This window comes from Somniosus microcephalus, chromosome 8 (assembly GCF_052327205.1).
Source record: "Somniosus microcephalus isolate GS21.2 chromosome 8, FLI_Smic_1.0, whole genome shotgun sequence".
In the NCBI taxonomy this organism is placed as follows: domain Eukaryota; kingdom Metazoa; phylum Chordata; class Chondrichthyes; order Squaliformes; family Somniosidae; genus Somniosus; species Somniosus microcephalus.
Window position 1 is genome coordinate 60,567,365 of NC_140994.1, and position 21,599 is coordinate 60,588,963.

Genomic DNA, 21,599 nt, shown 5'->3' on the forward strand with positions numbered 1-21,599 from the left:
TTTCAATTTTATGCACTCATGGTGGAGGTCCCTTTGTTATTATGCAGTTACCAGGGACAGCCTGCATCATCATTAGTTGAGCAGTAGACGTTCGCAAGGAACTGTGGAGGGTTATTTTAATAAGTAACAAATCTCCGAGAGATTGCAAACCCCCGAGCAAAGGCTCTGGCTCGAGTCTACATGAGAGTACAAAATTCACATTGCCGTGCCAGTTTTTGTTTTTTTAAATTACAATTTGTAGGTTTTTCCAGAGACAAATAGGAGAAAAATACTGAGAATGGGAGGGAGAAGGATGGGATAAAGACAGAGGGGGAATGGAGGGAAAAGATAGAAAGATTACCAAGCATTTAATCGCTTTTATTGCAGAAAAAATAATCTAAAATACTGTTTGCAGCAGGGATGAATTTAGAAATTATTAGAGGGATTATGCTGATGGCATGTCATTTATTTTCAGAGCAGAGGTCTGGAAACAAGACCCTTCCCTCCCGTTCTTTCTCCCCCCCCCCCCCAACCCCCCAATGCTAACGGTGAAAACTTTGCATTTTGACACTTTATTTTTTATGGCATTTTGGAGCCTATTATAACACTGCTTTCAACCCAAAAATGTTTCCTGGAAGAGTTAAGACATTTTTAATATGAAAATAAAAGTAGTTGTAGGGACTTCAATACAATTTTACAGGTCTAGTTTGTTTCATTGGGAATCTAACCCCAGGTATCATGTATCAGCACACACCTAGAATAATCTCACCCCACAGAGCATGCTAAATTCACGAGATAAAACTGGCCCAATGTCACTCGGTCCCTGGGGGCGGGGAGTAGTGGGCGGGATGAAATGCTGCAGTGTTGCACTGGGACCCGTATCATTTACACAGGTGAAAAACAATGAAGTGTTGATTGTAGTGTCCGTGTGTTGATAAAGACACTGAAGACAGGAGTTGGTTCGTAGGTGTTTACTAAGCAAAGTCTGGGGGGGTTCTAACAGATATACACAATATACAGGCTTATATAGCCTGAGCGGCCATTACCGGCATTACAGCACACCTGGGGCTCTTAAAGGCACATACACTACAATTCCTCCCCTTTTAGCTAACCAGTACATCATATTTTAAGTAATTATTAATTACATGTTATAAGAAAAATAATATACACATTGCTGTAGTTAAATTAATTATAAGTCAGTCTCTCAGGAGGCTTCCTGACTCGGTCCGGATAACGCCTCGGGGGTGTAGTAGTTTCTGGTGGGGTAGTAGGTTCTTTTGGCAAGGCTGATTCGGCTTGAATGCCAGTGTCGGGTTCATCGGGTTCCAGTATCACCGGATCGGAGGTAGATATGGGTATCTCTACTTCATCATTAGGCGCATAGAGTTGTGGTGTAGGTTGTCCCTTTTCGGATGACTTTATGATTTGGTCAGCATGGCGCCTTATTATGCTTTCTCCGATGTCCACGGTATACATCAGTGGTCCTAGTCGTGTGCAGATAGTTCCAGGCTGCCATTTCTCGGTACGGTAGTCCCGGGCCAAAACTTGTTGACCTATCTGGAAGGTTCTAGTTGGCCTTTCATTCATGCCTTGAAACTGCCGGTTCTCCATGTCCCTTCTGATGTTTGGCTTGACCAAATCCAGCCGGCATCTTAGGTTTCTATTGAAGAACATCATGGCGGGAGTTTGGTTGGTAACCATATGTGTTGCATTCCTGTATGCGAATAAGAAGTTATCCACCTTGTGCTGAAGTTTTATGTCTTCATTACCCATGGCCTTTATGGCCGCCTTGAAGGTCTGGACAAACCTTTCAGCCAATCCATTGGTGGCAGGATGGTATGGGGCGGACGGGTAGTGCTTAACCCCATTGTTTTTTAAGAACTTTCTGAATTCTTCGGACACAAATTGCGGTCCATTATCAGAACATATCTGTTCCGGCAGCCCATTCCTGGCAAATATGGTCCTTAATACTGTGATGGTTTTTTCCGTGGTGGTGGAGGACATCTTTATTACCTCCGGCCACTTGGAGTGTGCATCAACCGCGATTAAGAACATTGAGTCCATAAATGGACCAGCAAAGTCGATGTGTACCCTTTGCCAGGGAGATGAGGGCCACTCCCATGGATGTAGAGGGGCTTGTGGTGGAGCGTTTTGGACCTTCTGGCATCCTAGGCAGCTCTTGGTCATTTCTTCGATGTCTCCATCGATACCTGGCCACCACACAAACGCTCTGGCTAGGTTCTTCATTTTCACTCCACCCAGATGCCCCTCGTGAAGCTCCTTTAGCACTTTATCCTGGAGTTTGGGTGGAATCACCACTCTGGATCCACACATCAAGGTTCCTCGGCACACTGACAGCTGTTCTCTTCTTTGCGAGAATGCTGGCAACAGTGGTTCGCCATGTGCTGGCCATCCCTTCACTGTTAAATCGTAGACCCGTGAGAGAGTCGGGTCATTTCTCGTCTCCCTTTCAATGGCAGAATTTGTTACTGGTAGACATTCCACTATGGTAGAGTGGAACATCTCTACTGGGTCTACTGTAGGTGCCTCTTCTACCGTTGGCAACGGTAGGCGTGATAAACCGTCAGCGTTCCCATGCTGTTTTGATCCGTTGTATTCTATGTTGTATTGGTGTGCCCCTAGAAAAAGGGACCACCTCTGTAGCCTTTGCGCTGTCATAATGGGAACACCCTTTTTAGGGTTGAATATGGAGATGAGGGGCTGATGGTCAGTCAACAAGGTAAATTTTTGTCCGTGTAGGTAATGGTTGAATTTCTTCACTCCCCATACCAGGCTGAGTGCTTCCCTGTCGATTTGGGCATAGTTACGCTCAGCTGAGTTTAATGAGCGTGACGCAAAAGCTATCGGCCGTTCTGAGCCATCAGGGAATTTATGGGATAATACTGCTCCTATGCCGTAAGGGGATGCATCGCATGCCAGTCTGATTGGCAGTGATGGGTTGTAATGAGGCAAAACTTCTTCAGATGTGATTAAGTCTTTGCATTTATGGAAGGCACGTTTACAGTCTTCGTTCCATTTCCAAATCACTCCTGTTTGTAGAAGTTCATTAAGAGGGTGTAGAAGAGTTGATAAGTTCGGTAAAAATTTATGATAGTAATTTATTAATCCCAGGAACGACCTTAATTGTGAAACATTTTCAGGTGCTGGGGCTTTTATGACCGCTTCCATTTTTTCAGGTGACTTATGCAACCCTTCCTTATTAATTATGTGGCCACAATATGATATCTGATTTTGGCAAAATTCGCACTTGGGGCGATTTGCTCGTAGGCCCCGTTCTTTCAGCCTAGTGAGCACCTGCTCCAAATTGGCAAGGTGCTCGTTGTTGTTTTCTCCTGTTATAAGGATGTCGTCTAGGTAGCATTGAGTCCCCGGAATCCCTTGCAGGACTTGCTCCATAGCTCTTTGCCAGATAGCTGGAGCTGATGCTACTCCAAAAACCAGTCGATTGTACTGGTACAGACCTTTGTGTGTATTTATTGTGAGATTTTTTAGAGGCCTCTTCAACCTCCATCTGTAGATATGCCTGTGCCAAGTCAATTTTGGTGAAACGTTTCCCTCCGGATAGTGAGGCGAAAATATCTTCTATCCTCGGAAGAGGATACTGTACTGTGTGAAGGACCGGGTTTACAGTCACCTTGAAGTCTCCACAGATGCGAATTTTTCTCTGTTCTTCAGATTTATCATTATTCAATGCTTTTTTCATGACTGGAACGATGGATGTTGCCCACTCGCTCCAATCTATTTTGGATAATACGCCTGCCTTTTCCAAATTCTCCAGCTCTGCTTCGACTGCTGGACGAATTGGGTATGGCACCGGTCTTGCCTTAGAAAACTTGGGAATTGCTGCATCTTCCACTTTTATTGAGGCGGTGATGCCTTTCAAGGTTCCTAGTTTCTCTTGAAACACTTCTTTGGCGTTGGCCAAGATGTCTTTTAATCGTTCAGGTATGATATCATCATTGTTTATTTTCTTACTGGTCACCGTCAGTGCCTGAATGGAGTGCCAGTCTAAACGTATCTTTCTGATCCATTCACGTCCCAACAACGGTGGACCACCATCTTGTAGAATGTATAAATACAACTTTTGTATTTCTTTGCCGTTGTATACAACAGGCACCCTTATTTTTCCTTTGAGGTATACTTTCTGCCCCGTATATGTTTTTAAGATAATGGATGTGTCTTTGAGGTATATGCGAAAATAGCCTCTCGGAATCCCGTTGATTTATTACGGTTTGAGCTGATCCTGTATCTAGCTCCATTTTAACAGGGGACCCTGCTATCATGAGGGTAACCCAAATGGTTTGGTAATCATCTTTGGCAAGTACATTATGTAATTTGAGACAGCTTAGTCTCTTGTTTTCGGAGTCGCTATTGCTCTTCTGGTCTTCGGAGCTACTGTCCGTCATCATTTGTACCTTCCTGTACTTTCCTTTATTGATTTTTTTTTTTCTGTCTGTGGATATATTTTGTCCAGATCGGCATACCCGTGCAATGTGTCCAATCTTTCCGCATTGCCTGCATGCTTTGTCCTTGAACCAGCAGTCCTTCTGGTTATGGGTGGATCTGCCGCAGCGATAACATCTTTCGAAACCCTGTGTCATTTCATGGGTGCCGAAGTCCTGTGTCTTTTGTTGTATCTCTGCAGCTCCTCTTGCTGCTGCTTCGTATGATACAGCCATACTGAAAGCTTTGTCTAATGATAAATCTTTTTCAGAAAGCAGCCTTTTTTGTGTTCCTTCACTTAAGAGACCGCAAACGAATTTGTCTCGAAGATAATCTGCTAGTCCTGCCCCGAATTGGCAGTACTTTGATAGCTTTCTTAATTCGGTTAGGTAATCAGCGTTACTTTCATTCTTGTGTTGATTTCTCTTGAAGAATTTGAATCGTTCCACTATCAGCAGTGGTGTTGGGTTTAAGTGCTCCTGCAGGGTATCAACAATTTCTTTAAAATTCTTGTCCTTTGGTTTGGCTGGAGTGATTAAATTTTGTAACAGCCCGTATGCCTTTGCGCCCATTAGGTTCAGCAGTACTGAAGCTTTTTTTTCAACTTCTATTCCATTTGCAGTGCAATATACCTCTACTCTTTCCACGTATGTGGTCCAATCCTCTATTTCACTATCAAAAGCATCAATATTGTCAGACTTAGGCATTTCAGAAAAGATATGGCGCTTCCCGCGCTTTTCTTTCTTTTCAGCAGCAAAGATATGGCGCTTCCCGCGCTTTTCCGCCGCTGCTGCCGATGACAACGCTGTTTCCGTTCTTTGTTTTTTTAAAAATTTTATTTGTTTACAGTTGGAGACTCGTTCCTGCCGGACTTTCTCTGCAGGTCTGAACGCTGACCTGCTTGCCGCGCCGGCCGTCTCCCGAGTGCTCCCTCCCAGTCCGTTATTGCTTGCCTCCGATTTCGCTGCCTGTCTCAGCTGTAGAGCCAGCCGCTGGAGCCCCAGCCTGACGCGCAGGAAGGATTAGCGCAGTACCTGCCACCAGCTTGGCCAGCTGGTGAAACCACAGCTTCTCTCACTTTCTTGAGTCTTCTGGACGCCCGAGGAATCGATTGTCCTTGAGGTGCTGCCGAATTGCAGGTAAGTCCGTTTCCACTTCGTCGCCACTGTAGTGTCCGTGTGTTGATAAAGACACTGAAAACAGGAGTTAGTTCATAGGTGTTTACTAAGCAAAGTCTGGGGGGGGGTTCTAACGGATATACACAATATACAGGCTTATATAGCCCGAGTGGCCATTACCGGCATTACAGCACATACACTACATTGATATCGACTGCCGCCCCCCCCCCCCCCCCCCCCAGCTGCAAACCCAATGGCACTTGGATAGACTTGCTCCCTCACATTTTGAGATAAAAAATGGTCTCCATTGTAGGTGGAAACCAAATGTGAAATAGCACTCTGCAGAGGAATAATGGATGTTACCTAGTGTTTCACTGGAATTTTTTTAAATATAGGAAATGACTCATTCTGCAATTTGGAGCATTGACTTAAAATATATCCACACTAGTAAAAGCACATAGTTCAAATGTAGAAGTATGTCATGCTATTGTAAACAAGTCACTTATATAATGGGTAACATAAAATCTTGGTAATGTTCTCCATTCTCCGCAAAGTAACTGATATTTTCCCTGTGCATTGGCGTTAATCAGTTTGTAAACGTAGTGCTAGTTTTAGAAACATGTTTACAAATGCAGAGAGGAAAATACTGAGTATGTTTCACATATAAAGCAAAGCAGACTTCGAAATGTAGTTTTTGTATAAAATCCATATTTAAGTGAGTTTTCTTTCGAATTATTGAGTGGGTTTGAAATGGATTTTTAAAAATATATATCTGGATTTTCTAAATACTGAATCAAAGCATTGCACACAGATGTTGAGTTTATCTGTACAACAAGACTACATGAATTTTACTTTGATAATGAAGGATGAAATCCAAATGCCATTTAGTTTAGCAAAAGGAAAATGATCAGTAGCCGGAGTTATTTTTATTCTCTTTTTTTCTCCTTCCCTCCGTCCTCCATTCCCCGTTTCCCCTAATCCCAAACCAGTTAAATACCTATATTCATGTTGCTGTAATTGTTCAGGAAACTAGTGAAAATAGTCTAGTCTGCAGACATCTCCATGGATCCTGTCCGGACAGCTACTGTGTCAATTTTTCAGCATACTTATTTGGACAGTGTGGGTAATGCTCATGGTTCCTGATCAAATATTTTTCCACTTTTTTTTTCTTTCCATTAAACCCAGCCGAGACTGGAAGAACTCCTGTCCTGAGGGAGGGCAAATGCAAAGAACAAACAAGTGAGAATTGGAATTTGAGTCCTCTTGTGAAGGGTGTTGATGCTACTCTTGTTGTATTCCAGGCAGTGTCCCAGTTGAGGCCTGATTAAACATTTGCAAATTGAGTGAAGCAGCCTTGTGTCTTGACTTTGAATCTGTAAATTTTTGGATGCCGAATCACTTTTTTTAAACCATTTAGGAACAAACAAACTTTATTTTTTTTTAAAAGGACTATTTCTGTTTTGCATCACATGTTGTTTTCACTTTCATTTTGGCAAACATAATTAATCGATTATAACATATCTGGAAGATAATGTATAATGAAAGAAGCACTTGGAAGGTGTATTAAAGAAATGGGAGAATTTTAATTGTAGGTCCTTTTGTAATAGTTGTGAATTGGGAGAAAAGCATTATTAAGCAATGTTTTTTGAAACATGGGGAAAAGAAAGTTGAAATTGTTTTGTAAACATAGGATTTTGTTTTTTCTTACAGTTGAATTGGCGATGATCATGGATCGGCTGTATGGAGGGGTCTGCTATGCGGGCATTGATACAGACCCTGAGCTGAAGTACCCAAAGGGTGCTGGCAGAGTGGCTTTCTCCAATCAGCAGAGCTACATTGCTGCTATCAGTGCTCGCTTTGTACAGCTCCAGCATGGAGACATTGATAAACGGGTGAGTGAAGCGCTGCAATGTCAGCTGATTGGTCACCATTGTAGACCGAAGAAAGGAGATTTGAGTCTTTTTTTTTTTTACAAACGACACCAATTTGAAATGGATTTCAAAACAAAGCCTTAAACAGTGAAAATATGGAGCTATTGAGTAACATTACTGTTTCTGCAGGTAAATGCTATCACTGTTATTTGGGTAAATGCTGCACTCAACTGATTTTTAGCACAACAGTATCTGTTGGAGATTTCTGGTAAGGATGTCTGTTTTGTTGCCCTGCAAAAATAATTTAAATGTGCTCCCCACCTGGCAACATTAAAAATTTGTGACCTAGGACTTCATATTTTTACGTATATATTAGCAAATTTCCTGTGGTGTGGGTCGTGGTAAGTCAGAGGATACACTCTTTTATGAGGACAGGAACATCATACCATGTAAAATACATTGGACCAGAATTTACTGTAAAAATAATGGTGAGACTTATGACGCTCACCGTTATTTATGCGCAAATCTGACAACAACTTCAGGCAAGCGCAGATGGGCAGTTAAACATGACAATCCGCAAGTTGCTGTCAGAGATGCGTCACTCCTGCATAAACCACCCAAAAGGCATCTGGCTCCCCATCAAATGTATTGAATGGTTTGAAGTTCCTGTGCCTAGTCGTAGATGTGGACTAAACTTGCCACAGTAAGTTAGGGCTTGTTCATTTCAGTCTAAGTACCCTTTTAAACGACATGATAAGTCTTAATTACTGCCGAACATCTGTTCTAGCACTGAAAATTAATCTTTACAAGTATGGAGTCTTCTTCCTTCAGATGTTAATTGTTGAAGATTTAAAAAAAAAATTAAATTACAATTTTTTACTTTTTCTTTCTGTCTCTCAATCCAATCTTTCTTTCCCTCTCTATTTAATTTGCTTTCTGTACCTGATTTGACATTGAATTCACTATTCTAACTTGCACTTCCTGGTTCAGACTCTGAACTGTTCACTAACAATACTTCAATCTGATTGGTTCAGGAGATGCACAGTTGCTTGCCCTATTCACACAGTTCCCAGATGCCCTGTAGAGGGTGCCGTGCTGTTTGGATCTCTAAGTTACTATAACTTCCAGTGCAAAAGATCATAGACTTGCCCTTGCCCATTTAATTTCTAATGAATGGCTAGCTGCTGTAAATTCTGGCCTAATGTATTATTCTGGTGCTAACGTAAGTTGGAGCAATCTTATAAGTGTGAGAGACCATAAGTTATGAACACCACTGGCTAAGTTACAATCGTCTTTCACATGAGCAATGCATTTGATGAGTCTGCATTTGTCTGCAGTCAAGGGAATATCATGAATTGAAGTGATAATTAACTTTAGTTACTGTTTTAATTTTCACTTCAGTTAATTACGGGTTATAGATTATATCAATTGCTCCCCAGAAATAAATGACATTAGTAGGATCTGTCAGAATTTTATTTACATGGTTGTTTTCCTTTGTTGTTCAACTTCTAGTACCAGTGAGCAGCTGGGCTGATGTTGCTACTTTGATTAAATGTACAACATTTGTATTGCTTTGAAATTTGAGATGGAAAGATGAACAAGGACAGTCTTCCAAGACCACAAGTGCACCTCCCCCCCCCCCCCCCCAGTCTGTCCTGTTGCAGAGCTTATTTATTTTGTTATTGAATATCACAAATTAATTGTCCCACAAATTGTGGCCATTTCATCTTAAATAAAATTTTTCTAGTTTACATACATGTGAGAAAAATATCAAGGGCTACAACAGACCTTTGGTCCACTGAGCAAGTTCTCTACACTCCACCTAATCCAGCCTAGTGTCCAACTGCATTTGTCACCCCCATATCTTTGTAGATTCTCTCAAAAGTTTATCACCCTTTTTGAATAATGAATTTTTTATGTTTTGAATTTATTTTTCACTAAATTAATCTCCTTGTGATAAGATACATTTCTGTATTTTACTTTATAGTTTTTTTTAAATAGCAAAAGTTAAAATAGAACCTGTCTATCCTTTTCAAAATAAAGGTCCATAGCAAAGTTATCTACAGAACTAGACCAGGTTGGTTGAAGTGGAAATAAGTGGCTTTGTTTTAGGTACAGAATGAATTGTACATGGTCAAGGCATTAACAGATACATGGATACAACACATGAAAGAAAAGAAAAACCTGCATTTATGTAGCACCTTTCACTACCTCAGGCTGTCCCAAAGTGTTTCACAGCCAATGAAATACTGTTGAAGTATAGGAAACATAGCAGGCAATTTGCACCCAGCAAAGTCCCACAAGCAGCAATGAAAGAAATAACCAGATCATCTGTTTTAGTGATGTTGACTGAGGAATAAATATTGGCCAGGATACCAGGGATAACTCCCCTGCTCTTCAAAATAATACCATGGGATCTTTTATATTCACCTGAGGGGAAAGACAGGGCCTTCGTTTAACATCTCATCCAAAAAACAGTGCCTCCGACAGCGCACACTCATTACTGCACTGGAATGTCAGCCTAGAATTATGTGATCAAGTCTCTGGAGTGGGACATGAACCCACAACCTTCTGACTCCGAGGTGAGAGTGCTACCAACTGAGCCACAGCTGACACCTATGTGTGCGACGCGATGGAATTCATAATCAAACTAAAGCAACATTTGTTTGCTTGTATGAGATGTAGGTCTCAAATTGCTGAAATATGCAAACCTGTCAATATGGTGATTGATTGTCTGTTTCACTGAGTGTATCTTCAGACTACATTAGGAATACACATTTAATGGAGAGAATGCCCTCTAGTCTATGTTAACACTTAATAGAAAAATGAATGTATTCTATCTGAAAGCACAGATTTCTGCAGATAAATTGGTGCTTACACAGATTATGTAATGCATGCAGGTTTTTTTTTGTCTTCATGCAAATTATTACAGAAATGAGAGTATCTGGTTCATTCAGTCCAATAAGTTCTACAGGCCTCAGTCTAATTCATTTTCATTTAACACCTATAATTCCCCAATGAAATGCAAGCAAAATATTCTCTCCCCTTAACATAAACGTTGCTGCTTATTTGCTACTGCAGTAATACAATTTTTTATTAAACTATCACTATACTTTTTCATTGAAATTGCTTATAGATGAAAGTCTAAGTACTACCCTATTGTCTATTAACATTAAGTATAAAACATATTGTTTAGTTTTACCCATGTGGAGATCCATCATGTCAGGTTTCCTTGCCTCCAAAGTCCTCACTAATGAAGAAACACCCCATATGTCCCAGAACAGCTCCATGATTACAATAAAGGCCATGGCTGGAAGCCGATCTCAGGAAGCCCTCTACTGGCTGAATACATGACACGTGTGCAAATCAAATTCTTACTGTTTTCTGGAAAGTTGCCTCCACTGTCTCACTTTGCCTCAATATTTTCCTTTAGCCAGAAGTATTGTGTGCATTTAAACAACTATGATGGCATTGATGCACACGTGTTCACTCAGGCTTGTTTGAATTGAATTTTAAAACAGCTTGTACTTATAATTAATGGAGAGAGAAACAGAGTTAATGTTTCAGGTCGATGACCTTTCGTTCTGACGGAAGGTCATTGACCTGAAATGTTAACTCTTGTTTCTCTCCACAGATGCTGCCTGACCTGCTGAGTATTTCCAGCATTTTCTGTTTTTATTTCAGATTTCCAGCATCTGCAGTATTTTGCTTTTGTAATTATAATTTTTTGGTACATTAGTTATTGCAATATTCGAGTCTGTCCTTGATGTTTATTCAGGTTCAGCGGTGCAGGTCACTGACACAACTAATCCCCATGTCTTGCATTAAGGTGTGTGCTCATACTGTTCAATATCTAATTGTACAATACGGTAACCCAGAGGTGTAACAATAGGATCCTCTTGATCCGAACTGGCTTACACACATCCTCGCATACCCATCTCCAGTCTTTCAGTAGGCGGACTGTGAACACTTTAATGAGACAAGACCAGATATGTTAGAGTCATAGTTATACAGCACAGAAAGAGGCCCTTCAGCACATCGTATCCACGCTGGCCATCAAGCCCTATCTATTCTAATCCCATTTTCCAGCACTTGGTCCATAGCCTTGTATGCTATGGCGTTTCAAGTACTCATCTAAATGCTGCTTGAATGTTGTGAGGGTTCTTGCCTCTACCACCCTTTCAGGCAGTGAGTTCCAGATTCCAACCACCCTTGGGTGAAAAAGTTTTTACTCAAATGCTCTCTAAACCTCCTGCCCCTTACCTTGAAACTATGCCCCCTGGTTATTGACCCCTCTACTAAGGGGAAAAGCTCCTTTCTATCTATCGTATCTATGCCCCTCATAATTTTGTACACCTCAATCAGGTCCCCCCTCAGCCTTCTCTGCTCTAAGGAAAACAGCCCCAGCCTGTCCAATCTCTCTTCATAGCTGAAGCGCTCCAGCCCAGGTAACATCCTGGTGGATCTCCTCTGCACCCTCTCCAATGCAATCACATCCTTCCTATAGTGTGGCGACCAGAACTGCACACAGTATTCCAGCTGTGGCCTAACTAGCGTTTTGTACAGCTCCATCATAACCTCCCTGCTCTTGCCTTCATTAGCCAAGGCATAGAATATAAGTATCCCATATGCCTTTTTAACCACCTTATCTACCTGTCCTGCTGCCTTCAGGGATCTATGTACATGCACACCAAGGTCCCTCTGATCCTCTGTCCTTCCTAGGGTCCTACCATTCATTGTGTATTCCCTTGCCTTGTTAGTCCTCCCAAAATGCATCACCTCACACTTTTCAGGGTTAAATTCCATTTGCCACTGTTCTGCCCATCTCACAAACCCGTCTATATCGTCCTGTAGCCTGAGGCTTCCCACCTCGCTATTTACCACGCCACCAATTTTCGTGTCATCTGCGAACTTACTGATCATACCTCCTATATTCATAGCTAAATCATTAATGTACACTACAAACAGCAAGGGACCCAGCACCAATCCCTGCGGTACACCACTGGACACAGGCTTCCAGTCACAAAATTTCATTGAGCTGCTTTATTTTTCAAAAAGCAAGTGAACCTACAAAGTAACAGTTATAATTAAACCTTGCTTACTTAACTTAAAACCCTACCTTGTGAATAAGAAAAATAAACTACCCAGCTTTGTCCCAGGTTAGCAGGCTGATTAATACTTGCTTTGGTTAGGCTAGTATTGAGGCCAAGGCTTACATGGGCTTGGTTGGCACTCGTCTTACAATAACCTTCCTAGATCTTCCTTGTCTCTTTCTCAGTATTCCATCATGACTGACTGACCTTGAACATGGGCTTTTCTCTCTTGTTACTTCTGACCACAGGAATTGGGCAGGCTGTTCATCTGACTTTCCCATTCAGTGATTTATTAGGCCTGTCAATAAAACTGGCTACCTATCGCCACCCTCCTCCCCTCCATAAGAATGGATTCTTGGCAGACATCCTGCGTGAAACTCAAATTATAGGTCCGGTATGGATGTTTTTAGGAAGCCTGAGATGAGTGGACAAATTAATTATCGCCCCTGGTCCTGGTGTAAACACATCTTCAGCGTCTGGCTCATTAACACACCCACTCCTCTTTGTCTCAGTGGATGCAACATATGGTTGTAAGGAGAATTTTAAACCTGTATGAACCCACTCTAATTGAAAACTCGCCACTTAAATGCATTTGATTTCCAAATACTTTCTATGCAAAAATGATCAAAAGATCCTGACATGTAACGCTAGTGTTCATCAATTTCTGTACAAAACCTTAATTTGCAAATAGAACAGATACATTTAAGGGGAAGCTAGATAAGCACAGGAGGGAGAAAGGAATAGAAGGTTATGCTGATGGGGTGAGATGAAGTAAGGTGGGAGGAGGCTCGTGTGGAGCATAAACACTGGCATTGACCAGTTGGGCCGAATAGCCTGTTTCTGTGCAGTAATTTCTTAACTTCGTTAACATTACTTGTTCGTCATGTACCCTGATGTCCCTTGTATCCCTTTATGGGGGGCTATATGTAGTTTGTTGCAACTAAGTGTGCCGGAGGTGGCTATAATGCAGGTTCATATGGATAATGTATAACAAATGCTTTATTGTTTTGTTTACCAATTTCCAAGTACTTGAATCCAGATTATTTTTTTCACAAATCTGCACAATGCTGAAGTACTTAATTTTATCAATACCTATTCCATTCAGCTCTTTTAATAATAGGTTCCAAGACGCTGCACCTTTGTAAACATAGCTTTTGAAAGAGTTGAGGTATTGTTTTATAGTATCCACAAAAGTAACGAGTGGGGAGGGGGAGGGAAAGGAAATGGAAGCCAGCACATTTTGTTGAACCACTAAAGAATTGAATGTCTAATTAGACTGTTTTTTGAAACCTGTTATTTACCCAGCTCATTTATTTGTCATGAGATTTGGCAGCAGCATCATTGTCCTTGCAATGATCCTGTGTAGCCAGCATATTCTTCAGCCAAAGAGCTTGTGGAAATAGCATTGACAGACACCAGCAACGAACATATTCACCGACTCTTGCATTCACATTTGCTCCTTTTGATTCACAGCTGGGATAGTACCCATTGAGGAGGAATTGAAGTTTGGGTTTAGGAATCATAGGAACAGGAGTGGGCCCCTTGAGCCTGTTCCACCATTCAATTAGATCATCCCTGTCCTCGGTGTTAGAAAGGCTTCGATTGAGCTGTCAGGTTGTAGTGTTGATGTGTGTGGTGGCTGCCTATCTCTGAGAAGTTGCAGGTATTTGTTGAAGTGAGTTCTTTTTAAATTAAGTGAATGCCTTCAGTGTTTTCTCGACAAAAGAACTGCTATCAAATCCTCAAACAAGAAATTTGTAAAGACGGAAATGTAAAACTACATTGTTCTAGATCTGAAAGTTTAATATAGTTCAATAGTTATTCTTCTGTCCAATTTAATTTGTTGCTAAACATGCCGGGTGGGTGGCGGGGGGCCAGTCCCAGTTCCTTTGTGGATGTGACTTACAGCAATAATCCATGAGACTGCTTTTTTGTTATGATTTGGAATCTTGGAGAGATTCACATGAAATTCTACAAACACATATTTCATTGTGCTGATCCCTTTCAAAAAAAAAGTAATTTCCCTGAAACAGAAGAGAGCTACCTCAAGTTATTAGTCTCTGTCTGCTCAATAACTTGAAGATTTGTTCAATAGATACACTTGTCATTTTTTCAACTTTGAGTCATTTCAAAAATAATATAACAGTGCAATTTAAAATGACTTCTCTTGATTATTGTTCCCATGCTGAGTCATAAGCCCCGATTTTAACTGGTGGTTGGAATTGGGCGGGGCTGAGCTGGGAGGCAAACCGTCTTGACCGTGGCAGTGTGATGGGACTCATCTGCATGCCCCTGGTCAGTTTCCCACCTGAAACCAGTGGGAAGTGTCAGATGGCCAGCAGGCAGGAGCGTAATGTAGGCGGCAAGAAGCCGAATGCATGGAAGCCCATGGAATAAAAGGGACAGTGGCAGCATGGATACGGAATTGGCTAAGTGACAAGAAACAGAGTGTAGTGGTGAATGGTTGTTTTTCCAACTGGAGGAACGTATACAGTGGTGTTCCCCAGGGGTCGGTTCTGGGACCACTGCTTTTCTTGATATATATTAATGACTTGGACATGGGTGTACAGGGCACAATTTAAAAATTTGCAGATGAGACAAAACTTGGAAGTACAGTGAGGAGGAGAGTGATAGACTTCAGGAAGACATAGACATAGGCTGGTGAAATGGGCGGACGCGTGACTGATGAAATTTAACACACACAAGTGTGAAGTGATACATTTTGGTAGAAAGAATGAGGAGAGGACATATAAACTAAATGGTACAATCCTGAAGGGGGTGCATGACAGAGACCTGGGGATATGTGTGCACAAATCGTTGAAGGTGTCAGGGCAGGTTGAGAAAGCAGTTAAAAAGGCTTACAGGATACTGGGCTTCATAAATAGAGGTATAGAGTACAAAAGTGTGGAAATTATGATGAACCTGTATAAAACACTGGTTCGGCCCCAACTGGAGTACTGCGTCCAATTCTGGGCACCACACTTTAGGAAGGATGTGAAGGCCTTCGAGAGGGTGCAGAAAAGATTTATGAGAAAATTCCAAGAATGAGGGACTTCAGTTATGTTGATAGATTGGAGAAGCTGGGGTTGTTCTCCTTGGAGCAGAGAAGATTGAGAGGCGATTTGATAGAGGTGCTCAAAATTATGAGGGGTCTAGACAGAGTAGATAGAGAGAAACTGTTCCCATTGGCAGAAGGGTCGAGAACCGGAGGACACAGATTTAAGGTGATTGGCAAAAGAACCAAAGGCGACGTAAGAAAAAACATTTCTTACGCAGCGCGTGGTTAAGATCTGGAATGCACTGCCTGAAAGGGTGATGGAGGCAGATTCAATCATGGCTTTCAAAAGGGAGTTGGATAAGTATCTGAAGGAAAGAAATTTGCATGGGGGCGGGGGAGTGGCACTAGCTGAAGTGTTCTTGCAGAGAGCCGGCACAGGCTCGACGGCCGAATGGTCGCCTTCCGTGCTGTAACCATTCTATGATTCTATGAACCCAGGCTCTCGTGTAAGTCACGGGGGAGGTTGTTTTGGGAGAGCCTCGCGATCGGGAAGGGAAGAGGGATGCCTAAATTTTCTTGGAGGGGACCAGAGGAACATCCGGCTTGCCTCGACCCACAGGGAGAGTAACCTATTTGGGCCAACTCTCCTTCCCGCTAGGCTGACGTGATGAGAAAGCCACAACCCCTTCTCCGCTCGTGCCACTGGTTCAAAATAGCAGCCAGACTTTGATGATGTAGTCTGAGACCAATCTGCATATTTAAAAAAGGACCCCATCGTTTTCCATCGGGTGTCCTTTCTGCCTGCTCGGAAGAGCAGGATGCAATGGAAGTCTGCAGGAAGGGAGTAGGACAGAGGTGAGTAAGTCTCCCAGCTGATTTGAAATGCCAGCCCAGTTTCCACCCATATAGTATCAGCTAAATATCTTTCAGAAATATGAGATGCATCAAATTTAATAGGCATGTAGATGTTATCAAGTCCTATAGCCAAATAATAATATAATTTGAAGAGTGCAATAGCCTTCTATTTGAGCCAAAGTTTCAAATACTTGTATGCAAATTTTATAAATGAATAATCTGCATCTATACAAATTTTTAGTTTAGGCTACTTCTGTGCTTTCATGTGCTATTTACATGCAACTCCATTATGAACATCCAGTTTTTATACAACTCCAAATGTAATTGATGGTTAGTGCCTGAAGTGTCTCTTGCGTGGCTATATTTGGTTTGCAAGAGTGAGGTGCATTAAATAATAATTCCTCTTCACTTAGACAAGCTGGTCAGCTTACACTTGCTACACATTTTCACATTGCACACACATTCATTTGAAGCTTAGTTCCTTCATCAAAATCTCTACCTGTGGTTTTCTAAATTTCAGTGTCCTGTGCATGTAGCAGGTGTAACCTGGCTACATACTGAACATACTTACCTCCATCAATCTTCCTGTAATTGAATTCAGCCTTGTGGTGTTAAGTAGATATAGGGCCGTTTCCTTGATGCACTTTAGATTCCAGGGTTTTCTTTATTTGCTGTAGCTGTTAGTACTGTTAGTACCGTCAGTGCCAGGCTTACACCACTGCTAAACATTCAATATGGTGCAGCCCAGCTAAACTGGAGTGAGATTTGGTTGCTGTATATGATTTTTGTGTTAAACCTATGCGCTGCTGTGCAAAAATATTTGGTAATAAATGGTATTTTATACTCTCACGATGCACGTGAAATAGTTTTGCTTGCATATTCCTCATTGTGCTCCTGTTGGACTGGTGATTGCCCTATTTTTTATATTTGGAATGAGATATGAATCTCTCCTGCACTCATTTGTTTTACATTAGGTGTACACTTTATATTTTTATATACATGTATATCTTTTGAAGCCATTGTACATTTAGATGTATATTCATATATATTATGTGGTCATTGCATGAAGGTGTATATTCATATATCTTATGAATTTATGAAACCATTTGACATTTTGATTGCACAGTGCTTATAGAGGAAGTGCGTTTACACATCCATGTTTCTTGGTATGACTGCTTGCGCTGGAAGCAAGCAAGTTAGGGGTTGAGACAGCTTCTTTGAACGCTTTACATTTTTTAAACCTCCGCTACTTAATTGGTCATGTTTTCTATGTACAGTGGTGTGTATTTTGAAGCCATGTTTTCACATATCTCAGAAAAATCTGTTTCACATAAAAAGAATTAGTTTGAAATGCAGTGACTATTGGATGCGGGTGCCATTTTGTATGCAGCAAGATCTCTCAAGCAGCGATGTGACGAATGATTACAAAGCTGAGGATTCACTGGCCCATCTTCCTTATCCTTCCAGAGAAACCTACAATTGCTTTTTCCACTGCTCCCCCTGCACACCCCAATTACAACAGCTGTCTGTCCTCTGAATGATGCTAGAGCTTTTGGCTGCACCATCCCATTTGGAAGACCATTCCAAGTATTAACCACTCTCTGCATGATCAAGTTGATGCTTGCATCAATCTCAGTTTTACCAATTGTAGCAGTTTGCACCCATCTTCCCCTGCCCTGCATTTAATGACATGACATACTGCTCAGAATTAACCTTTTCCATTTCACTTGGTACCTTGGATACCTCTAGGATCCCTTTTATTCAAAGTCCAAATTTTCCTAACATTTCCTCATAAGTCATAGGGCATGAAGGATCAGCCTTGTGGGCCTCTCTGTACCGCTGCCAGGATAATTCTCCTCCATCTCAGTGATCAGGAATGAATGTGGTATTCAAGATGTAACCTGTACAGGGCATTATATAACTCTGACTAATGGCCTTAGACTTGATTTGGCAATGTAGTTCAGCATTCTGTTCACTTTACTGATTTCTGCTTTGTTCTCTGATCTCTTTCAGCCTCTCCCCTAATTAGTTCAACAACATTCATCAAGAATGTTGCCCATTTTTTTCTTCCAGTGTTTAAAATTTTGCACTTTTAATTCTAAAAGGGTAGTGTTTTTACTTTGAGAGGTGGGGTAAGAGAAATTACTTGTTTTTCGACTAGTGATATTCTTAATATCCACCCGAACAACTGGAACAGACACACATTGTGTTGCAATGGAAATAATAGATTATACAGCAATTTGCGCTGTGACTAGAACAGTGCTAGATACGAGGATAATTTCCCATTCTGTGCAAATTTTTAAAAAAAATTCATATTCTAACTGGCTTATTGTACACCAAGATTCTTTTCCATTTTAATCTAGATACAAAACTGATTAAAACCAGTTTATTGGGAATGATGGTATGACTGATATTTCAGTGTTAATTTAATAAAATTCTGAAAGCCTGTCTAATTCTTTCCGTGTGTTTATGTTCCTGAATAACGAGCCTTGCTCAGTGGGGTTGGGAGAGGGGCTGAGACTGAAGAGGAGCAGTCTGTTGTCTTTGCTAATAGCTATAAACACACAGAAGATGGACAAATTTTGAGGAAGCTACTTCCATTTGAAAGATATTTGTGAGAAATTGCAGCTAAAACTGTGAAAGCTGGACAACTTTTCATGATGTAGATGTATCAACCAAATGTAACTTAATTAATAACTACAGACTTGGAGAACTGTGCAGACTGCAGACATGTGTGTTGCTGAGCAAATGCTGTTTCCAAGTGGCTGCTTTCATGTTCAGGGCATCTGCTCTCTGTTCTGTGAACAGCAGGACTCCATTTGTGGCTACTGTCTGAATACCTTGTGGTAGTAGGAATGCGCAAATTATTTTCTATTTCTTTTATATTTGTGTAATGAACAAGGGAACTACCTTAACAACACACACCCTACAACTGATTTTTGTCGCATATTTCTAAATGATCAAATATTCATTCTCCCCATACAACCGATGGTAAGAGCATAGCTTTAAAATATGCATTAAGGCATATTTAAATAAAATTTAGGGATCCTTTGTTAATGATACAGAATGCTTACAATATCTTCCCAGTTAGTGGTTTTGTGGAATTTACTCCAGCCAAAATGGTTATATTTTGGAACAAAACTTGGGTGCTACCTTTTCTTTTAACTAAAAGTGTCTTGTAATCATTAAAATGCTGCCAAAACTATTTTTATTTTAACATTTCCCATTTTTCTTTAAGTCAAATAAGTGTCACTCTCCATGACTTTCTGAAACATTGAAAAATATGGCTGCCTTAAAGAACAGAAGTGGTATAGAGTATAGGTGTGATGAAATATTCCATTCATCACTGCCTGTGACTGTGGTTGGTTTCAGTTTCATTTCCCTTACCTCAGTTCCGTTTCCTCACCATTGTATTGTACTATGTGTAGGGCTCCGCCCATACCTGGCCCCTATGTAAGCTGGCCCAGCCTACAGCACATCCAGTACGGCAGACCTCTGGATGGAAGATACCTCTCTCCTGTGTGTTACCTTCTAAGTCAATAAAAGCCTTGTTTTGTTTCGCTAACATCGAGTCTCGGATTTATTGAGGCACATCAATTTTATTGACTTAATTTTCAACACAATGGATCAACTCTTCAAACCCGAACGTTTGGATTTGGACCAGCATGCTTCGGACGCATCGGCACGCTTCGGACACTGGTTTATGTGTATGGAATTCTTCCTGGACAATTCCGCAGCCGTCAAAGGCGCTACGGACGCTGCGAGTATGAAACTCGGAATTCTGCGGAATTGGGTAAGCCACCGGGCTTACCCGCTCATCCAAGACGCCGACACGTACCCGGCCGCCTGCGACATCTTAAAGGCGCATTACCAGCAGCCTACGAATGAGGTGTATGCTAGGCATCTGCTCGCTACTCGCGCACAGCGACCTGGGGAATCGGTGGAGGAGTTCCTAGGCACCCTGAAAACGCTTGGCAAAGACTGCAAGTGCCAAGATGTAAAAGCCGCAGTGTACACTGACGAGCTTGTTCGCGATGCCTTTATCACAGGCCTCAGCTCCACTTACATCCGGCAGAGACTGCTGGAAAAAACTGGATTGGACCTGAAACAGGCTGCGGACACAGCGCGATCCCTGGATGTGGCCCAGAGAAACTCGGACGCCTACTCTTCAGCCCGCGCCGTCCACGCCGCCATGTGTGCACCAAGGGCGCCGCCATCTTGGAAGGCATCTTCCCCGCCCGGCAGCCCGACACCGTCGGGGCCCCGCTCTCCCCCCAGAAGCCCTACGACAGCCGCGACGCGTCGGGGACCCAACTGCTACTTCTGCGGGCAGCCGAAGCACACCAGAAACCTGTGCCCGGCGAAAGGCACCACCTGCTTTAAGTGCGGTAAGAAGGGGCACTTCGGGAAGGTGTGCAGAGGGAACCCCGCCGGAAAACCCACCACCGCCGCGTGTGCGCCGTGGGAGCGGCCATCTTGGACGCCATCTTGCCCGACCTCGTGGGGTCCGCCATCTTAAGAGCAGACAGCGTGGACGCCATCTTGTCTCGATCAGGGCCCTACAGTGGCATCGGTCACAGTGGACCAGACCAGGCCGCACCCGCTATCCAAATCAATGGTGGACATCGAGGTAAACGGGTGCGGGGTTAAATGTTTAATTGACAGTGGAAGCACGGAGAGTTTTATCCACCCTGAACTGGCACAACAACTCTCCCTAAAGGTGGTCCCTACTCGGGGTACCATCTCTATGGCTGATCAAACCCAGACATCGACCATTATGGGTTACTGCACGGTACAATTGTCCGTTAACGGAACTGTATACGATAATTTTAAAGTATTAATCATGAAGAATCTATGTGCGAGCGTGATCTTGGGCCTGGATTTCCAGTGCAACCACCAAAGCATCACGCTCAAGTACGGTGGGTCCCAGCCGCCCCTCAGTGTGCGGTCTGGCTACCCTGAAGGTAAAGCCGCCGCCTTCGCTATTCGCGAACCTTACTCCTAACTGCCGGCCAATAGCGACCAAAAGCAGGAGGTACAGCTGGGAGGACAGGTGGTTTATCGCGACCGAGGTAGACAGGCTCCTGAAAGAGCGCATTATTGAACGCAGCAACAGCCCGTGGCGCGCCCAAGTGGTAGTGGTAAGGGGTAGCGAGAAGAAATGGATGGTGATCGACTATAGCCAAACGATCAACAGGTACACCCAACTAGACGCCTACCC

At 42.3% G+C, this 21,599-nt stretch overlaps 1 protein-coding gene across 1 annotated transcript in view; it reads left to right on the forward strand.

The window, feature by feature from the left end:
* Positions 1-21,599, forward strand: part of LOC147113548 (cytoplasmic polyadenylation element-binding protein 2) — a 40,217-nt gene that overhangs the window by 6,592 nt on the left and 12,026 nt on the right. Inside the window, exon 4 of the mRNA XM_085994770.1 lies at positions 7,272-7,453. Within this exon, the coding sequence (XP_085850896.1) occupies positions 7,272-7,453 (182 nt within the window). The remainder of the gene's footprint in view (positions 1-7,271; positions 7,454-21,599) is intronic.